At 48.2% G+C, this 7419-nt stretch overlaps 1 protein-coding gene and 1 long non-coding RNA gene across 2 annotated transcripts in view; one reads left to right on the top strand and one right to left on the bottom strand.

Moving 5' to 3' along the window:
* The window catches only part of PPIC (peptidylprolyl isomerase C), a 12610-nt gene that overhangs the window by 923 nt on the left and 4268 nt on the right, over positions 1 to 7419 (bottom strand). The window contains exons 2-4 of the mRNA XM_040444332.1: positions 5854 to 5967; positions 5295 to 5388; positions 2572 to 2756 (exon numbers count right to left, since the gene is read on the bottom strand). Coding sequence (XP_040300266.1) covers positions 2572 to 2756; positions 5295 to 5388; positions 5854 to 5967 — 393 coding nt within the window. The remainder of the gene's footprint in view (positions 1 to 2571; positions 2757 to 5294; positions 5389 to 5853; positions 5968 to 7419) is intronic.
* LOC121010608 (uncharacterized) lies at positions 5370 to 7412 on the top strand. Its single transcript, XR_005781282.1, has 3 exons — positions 5370 to 5685; positions 5772 to 6003; positions 7037 to 7412. It is a non-coding gene; the product is annotated as an uncharacterized LOC121010608 (long non-coding RNA).

Genomic DNA, 7419 nt, shown 5'->3' on the forward strand with positions numbered 1-7419 from the left:
CCCCCCCCCCCCCACCCCACTTGGTATGATTTCAAGAACCACACAAGCCAACCATGGTAAACTTACCACATTCAGGAAATTTACATACAACAGAATAAAATGTATCCACTCCCTTGCTAGTGAAAGAACGTATTTGTGAATTTCCCTCTTTTAATTAGTATTTTATATTCTAAACATAATTAGATATTTTTGTACATACATGGCTCTCATGAAATACATTTCTTCCTGCTTCACACCCGACGTAAGAGTTAATGTGGAGCAGGGATCAGTTTCTGCTCTGCCCTGTAAACGGTCTAGGCGTTAAGAAACCAGGTCAGAAGGCTGCCTTAGAAGCGGAGCGGGGTCTGGGTTTGTCCATTTTCAAGCCGACCCCAGCCATTAACCTCCAGGTTGAGTTAGAGGCCCCAGCCCCACAGTGGCGTGAAAGCCCTATCTCTACCCGGGAAGGCTGCACACACCTGACGCTTCACACTGAAGGAGGGAGGATTTGTCCAGGACTAGGAATACTGCCTTCTGACCTGCTTCCCACACAAGGTTGAGAAAAAGAGGGCAACAGTACGAAACACACACACACACACACACACACACACACACACACACACGATTGTTTCCTTCTGGAGAGAAACGTCTGGTGATTTTTTTTTTTTTTTTCTGGAGAGAATATAGTTGTCATTAATCTCTCAAAGAAGTCTATGACTCAGAATGTTAAGGACTGTTCCTCTGAGGCCAGGCAGGTCTCCTAGGATGCACCCCAGTGGGTGGAAGGAATTCAGTGCAGTAACAGCCATCAGAAGATCGAGAGGTCAGAAGATCTAGAAAAACCGTGACCAGAAGAAGAAAACACAACACGTGCACTCTTCATTCTCTCACGGGTTAGCGTGATGTATTCCACAACACTCGTTGCGGGAACGTCTGAACCAGTTTACTTTTGAACTGTTCAAAACCTGGTTCGGCCCACTGGTCAAAAACCCATACTGGTTGAACACACGCACACCCCCGTTCGGCTCACGCCAAGAACAGCGTTCCCTAAGAGGCTGGCGGAGTGGTGCACTTGTGACTGGGTAAGAATACAGTTCTGTGAGGACAGTGATGTCTCGCGAGAACACGGGCCTGTTCTTTATTGTGACAGGATGTAAAGTGAGCTGCGAAGTCATCCGTGTTGGCCATATTTCATCTCACTCGCCCGTGAGAACCCTATCTTCAGCAGTGCAGGCTGAATACTTTCTTGCCCTGTGGGTTAGGTTCTGAGAGGGGTCAGCTCGGTTCCTGGCTTTTCGATGGGCAGAATCAGGATAGCGGGGAGAAGGTGGGGAAGAATCGCCATAACGGAGCTAACGTTTGGAGGGAAGAGGCAGAACTCGGACCTGAGAATGAAACAAAATCAAATATGGAAGAGGGCAGGGGAGTCAAGAATGGTCCAGGGTTGGGGTGAGCGGACCTTACAGGTGCTAGTTTAGGAGTTGGGAGAGCTTCTGTGGGCAGCTAGCTGCTAAGAAGTGTTGGGAACTGAAGAGAGTAAGGATTTTAAGACGTGTTCCCGTGGATTAGGAGTCGGACCCCTCCGCTATTCTTTCAGACAGACCAGCAGAAATAGGAGTTCTCTCTAGCAGTTTTGGTTGCTGTACTGTGACTTCGAAAGTGACCTGTTTGTGTCCTGAAGCACCTGGGGCTCAGTGTCCTTTTTTTAACAGTTTATATTTAATTGTGGTAAGAAACACATAACATAAAATGTACCGTCTTACCTATTCGTACATGGACAATGCAGCAGTCTTACGTACATTCACAGTGCACAGCTCATGGGCAGAACTTTCTCATCTTGCAAAACTGAAACTCTGCACCCACTGAACACCAACTCCCATTTCTTCCTCCTCGCCAGCCCCTGGCAACCACCATTCTCCTTCATGTTTCCGTGCATTTGACTACTTTAGATACCAAAGTAGAATCATTTGGTCTTTTTGTGACTGGCTTATTTTACTTAACATACTCAAGGTTCATCCACGTCGTAGCACGTTACAGGATTTCCTTCCTTTTTAAGGCAGAATATTATTCTACTGTGTACACATATGGGACCCGAGTCTTATTTGGTTACATTAAAAAAGTTTTCATTTATATCAAGTAGTAAGATAAATTAAGTACTCAGTGTTTCCACGTCAAGTCTCCAGCTTTTGCCCCGGTGCTCCTAACAGTCAGAACACCACAATATGGGGCGCCTGGGTGGCTCAGTCGGTTAAGCGTGAGACTTCGGCTCAGGTCATGTTCTCGCGGTTCATGGGTTCGAGCCCCGCATTGGGCTCCGCGTACTGACAGCTCAGAGCCTGGAGCCTGCTTTGGATTCTGTGTCTCCCTCTCTGCCCCTCCCCCTACTCGTGCTCTGTCTCTCTCTCTCTCTCTCAAAAATAAACATTAAAAAAATTTAAAAATTAAAATACCAGTTTATTCACCTCTGAAGAAGCCAGTCATCATATAATAATGAACCTCTAACAGACACATTTTAAGATGAAAATAAATCACTGAAAGTCCTTCATTATAAATAGAAGGCTTTGAATGAGAAATAATAACATATCAAGTTACCATTCCATCAAGGACTTTTCCAAATACCACATGTTTGCCGTCCAACCAGGTGGGCTTGGTCAAGGTGATGAAGAACTGAGAGCCATTGGTATCAGGCCCAGCGTTGGCCATGCTGACCCACCCGATGCCATAATGCTTCAGTTTGAAGTTCTCATCTGGAAATGTCTCACCATAAATGCTTATACCTGGGTGAGACAGAGTGGAAAAAAAAAAAAAGAGAGAGTCTGGAGAATCACCAGATGTTGTATGAAAGTAAATTCTTCAAAGGGAGACATAGGTTTTAATAGAATTGGTTAACCTCTGGAGGTGGGGAAGGGGGAAAAGATGGTAAAACAAAGGAAAATAAAGGAGGTGATACAATTTGGCTCTAGACACTCAGATAAACACAAAAGACGTGGCAGTACCTTCTGGCCTCCAAGCAAGACCCCAACGTTGGCTAAGCCAACAATTCACTCTGAACTAAGGAAGTGAAGGGCAGGATGACATCGTCGAGCCACATGGAAAGGCGGGTGAGCCATCCTCCTGGCTCAATCTCTGTCCGGAGCTTCAAGTCACTTGTCCTGTGTCACTCCTACCTCAGCACCCAACCGTGATGCAATTAGCACTTGCCACCCTCAGCTAATTCTCACAGCCCTGCAGAACAGGTATTCTCAATCCCATTGTGAGTGAGGCAACAGGGGTTCCAAAGTTTGGAAACTGCGCAGCAGAACTGGGAAGTCAGAGGACTTGCTGTCACTAAAGCTGCTGCTCCCTCCTGCGTCTGCGCTCCGAGCAAGGGCAGCCCGCCAGGAGGTCATCAGGCTCGATGACCTCTGGTCTCATCAGGAGACAGAGGGTGGTGGCAACCGGAGCACCCAGCGATCCAACCCCTGAACAGAACCAGACGCGGGCGTGTGGACCGGAGTTCTGGCAAAGCCCCAAGTGGAGCGGAACACGGTTTCCCCACACGACAGCGGGAGAGACCATGAGAAGCGTCTGCTCTGTCCTCTCCCACCTGGAGAGGTGTCCCACGCCTGCCACGCCCGCCTCTTCCGCCTTCCCTTCTGCCGGGCTCCTTATCCCTCGCTTGCCAACCTTAACATCCTGGCTCAGTCAGACGGACCAGGAGCGGGTGTCCAAGGCAAGCGATTCACAGCTGACGGGTCAGGGACAGATGAGGTGGCCTGGAGAAAGCTCTGCTCACAGAGAGATCGAGATGGAAGTGAAGGGACCCGAAAGGTCCTCCCTCCAAAACTCAGAGAATTTTAACTCAAGACGTGCGTGGACATTTGCACACGTGCGTGCACACACACGGCAGGGAAGGAAAAGAGAGGGAGAAAAAAGCAGGAAGGCGGCCACAGGAAAGCCCAGTCACTGATCCTGCCTGGCCCCAGGGCGGGACCCTGAGATGATGCGGGTCTCAAAGGACACTGCCACCGGACCTGCAGGCTTTTCCAGAGAGGCCCAGCTCTGCAGCAGCGGGGGCTTGCTTCCCCAGGCATCCACCCTGGCTGGCCCCACTGACCCGAGTCACCCGAACCACTTCTCTGCTCCACTCTACATCCCCATACCCCTGTGGCATTTTGGCAGGGAGTGAAAGTAACTCTCCCGAAGGACCTGGCCAATCCGAGGGCTGAATGGTCGCCATTTTGTTACAGATAAGCCATGGCGGTAAGCATACCCTTAGCAATAGTGCTTGCACACAGCCCGAGTGTTTCTTTAAAAAGTTAGCAATCTAATACCCATCAAAGCAAGTTATTTGCTGAACTGGAAATCTTAAACCTGAATGAAACTGAAATCCTAATGTGGTTGTAGGTATGGTGTGTGTCCAGGTCACAAACTCCCGGCGACCCCGAGGGAAGACGTTCCTGGGAGCTGGGCACCTGCAATCCGCAGTGAGGAACCACAGCCTCGGGGATATCCGACGTTGCAAAAGTTTAATTGTTTGTGCTTCGCAGGGCTCTGCCTTTGTTTACAAAAGCGTATGTTATAATTTTGACAACTCCTCTGTTACTTTTTATTATTAGTGTTGCTGGAAAAGCTGACAACAAAATGAAAGAATTTTGAAAGAAAGGGGTAAAGCCACCTGTAATCCTGCCTCCTAAATTCCAGCCTCGCCCTCCCAGAGTGGTGGCCTCCCCTGCAAGTTCTCCTCTCCTGCATCCCCGTCTGAGGCTGGCTGCCACCCCAGCCTGCACACGGTTTTATACTCAACCTTTCCTTCCTGTGTCAGATAGCCTTCTCTACTGTTGCAAACTGGGAGTCTAGCATTTTAAAAACTGCACAGTGGTCTACTGGATGAATATATATCTCCACCACGAAAAGATAAGGAACACCAAAGCAATACTGTTTAAAATCAGGAAGCCTCCAGGTCACGATCTCGCGGTTTGTGAGTTCAAGCTCTGCGTCAGGCTCGGTGCTGGTGGTGTGGAGCCTGCTTGGGATTCTCTCTCCCTCTTCCCCATGTGTTCTCTCTCTCTCAAAATAAATTAAAAAATATATATATATATAAAAATAAAACTAGGAAGCCTCGCTCATTCACACCTAGGACTAGATTTTGGTAGATGAGGTCCTCCCCCCCCCCCCCCCCAGCCCAAACCCTGTGCTTCTGAAGAATTAGTCTGGTGGTCTTGATGAATTGGTTTCCTGAACCTGGGAATTCACTTCATGGGGTGGATACACTGACTTGAGCTGAGGTGTCAGTTTGGTAGACAGAAAAGGAAAAATGCAAAAGACAGTGTTACCGCCGGTGCCGTCCCCACTGGTGATGTCTCCTCCTTGAATCATGAAATCTTTGATGACGCGATGAAATGTGCTTCCTTTATATCCGTAGCCTTTCTAAAGAGATTATGTCAATTGAATATATGAGTAGGTATAACCCACACCAAAAGATAAACCCCAGCGTTTATCTGGAAAGGACACAATGAGAAAATGACACGAGCTATGGGCAGAACCTGATGAGGTCCCTGCAACAAGGTACTAATAGAAATGTTCTCATTAGCAGACCCAAAATAAAGAAACCAACTGTGGAAGTCAAGGATTAATGTGAATAAGTGAAAACAGAGCAATCTGCGTTTTCATATGATGCAGTTCCCCTCAATTTCTAGAAACCCAAGGACACAGGGTGCCCAAAGAGTAAGATTTTGTACAAAAATAAAGTAAAATACTGTTAAGACGTCCCGGGTTCATTGGACCTGCTAATTCCACACTTATTTTCCCAGAAAACATCTGTATTTACGCTGGGCTTAACAGAAGGAAGATCCCATTTTGTGCACAGTTAAGGGACCCACAGCTGAGACCTACCTCGCCTGTGGCCAGAGCGACAAAATTTTCCACAGTCTTGGGCACAACCTTTCCAAAGAGGCCAATCACGATTCTGCCAACATCTTTGTCTCCAATCCTCACATCAAAGAAGACCTGCGTGTGGTTGAACCGGCAGAGCACAGGTACAAGGTAAGAGAAGGTTAAAATCTGAGAACGCATCACTATGCAAAAGGCCTCCCTGCCCCCACAGCAGCTTATAAGGGAGCCCTAAAACCCTCGTGTGGGTGCAAGGCACCTGTAAACATTCATTCCGCAAGCACTCAGTGAGCCTCCGCAGGACGGGCCCTGTGCTAGGTCCTGGGTCTGAAGTTGGTCAGCCAGTGAGGTCTCCGAGAAAACTCCATGCCCCCCCCCGCCCCCGCACACCCCAGACCACACAGCTGCCACCTCCCATTTCCCAGCTCTGTGCTCTTCCAGAAGGGTGACGCTCCAAATCTTGGCAGGAGAGAAAAACTGGTGGAGAGAGAAATCGTCTAACCATCCAGATTTATTTTTGTGTGACTTCAAACAGGGCCCAATTCCCAGTGAGTTCTCATAGACATCTGCTGTCAAGGGAACTGTAAGACATCAGAATGCACAGCAAGTTCTCTGAAAGGCCTGCCACTCCCCTGCAAGCCCTGTGAGGCTCCGGCTCCCCAGCCTCATCCAGAGCTCCCCCCACCCCCACCCCCGACAAAACCGTTCACGCTGGGGACTCCACCGCTGAACTCAGGGTCATGCTCCCGAAATTGGGGGGGGTGGTGACTGCGTTCTCTCTTTCTGTCACCACATTTTAGAGCAGATAAAAGGAAACACGGGCCCACAGTGAGTGAGTCACTTGTGTGGATAAACCTTAGAAAGTTCTCTTAAACTATGTTGTAAAAACCTGTTCCATCCGAGGGGTGCCTGGGTGGCTCAGTTGGTTAGGCGTCTGACTTCGGCTCAGGTCATGATCTCACAGTTCATGAGTTTGAGCTCTGCGTGGGGCTCTGTGCTGACAGCTCAGTGCCTGGAGCCTGGAGCCTGCTTTGGATTCTGGGCCTCCCTCTCTCTGCCCCTCCCCCACTCACACTCTGCCTCTCTCTCTCTCTCTCTCTCTAAAATGAGTAAACATTAAAAAAATAAAAAAATTAAAAAAACCTGTTCTGTCTGAAACGAAACCACCCACGTTTTTGCCTCACAGATCACCGTGTTACGAGGATTCCGGGCTGGAATGCTTGAAAAGGCTACCGAGTCGAAGGGCATTCTATTAGCAAGTTTAGATTATATGAACCAATTTACGGTTTGAATGGGTAAAAAAAGACATTCAAGAGATGGCTTTAAAAAAATGTAAGAAGGGTTGTCAGAGGAAAAAGATGTCTTACAGTTTAGAAAAATCATAAAGTAAAGACTGTGAAGCGTTAGTCCAAGACAAGAGCTTCTGCCAATACATCAGCACGTCTGTCACGGGGTGATGTGATATTCAGTGTTCCGTGTGGCATTTGAGAGTTTTTACGTGGCCACAGCAGCCAAAACCGTATTATTATTTATACGGCACAACTTTATAGAATGTATAAGAGACCGGGC

This window comes from Herpailurus yagouaroundi, unplaced genomic scaffold (genome assembly GCF_014898765.1).
Source record: "Herpailurus yagouaroundi ecotype Mexico unplaced genomic scaffold, PumYag 192, whole genome shotgun sequence".
NCBI classification, from domain to species: domain Eukaryota; kingdom Metazoa; phylum Chordata; class Mammalia; order Carnivora; family Felidae; genus Herpailurus; species Herpailurus yagouaroundi.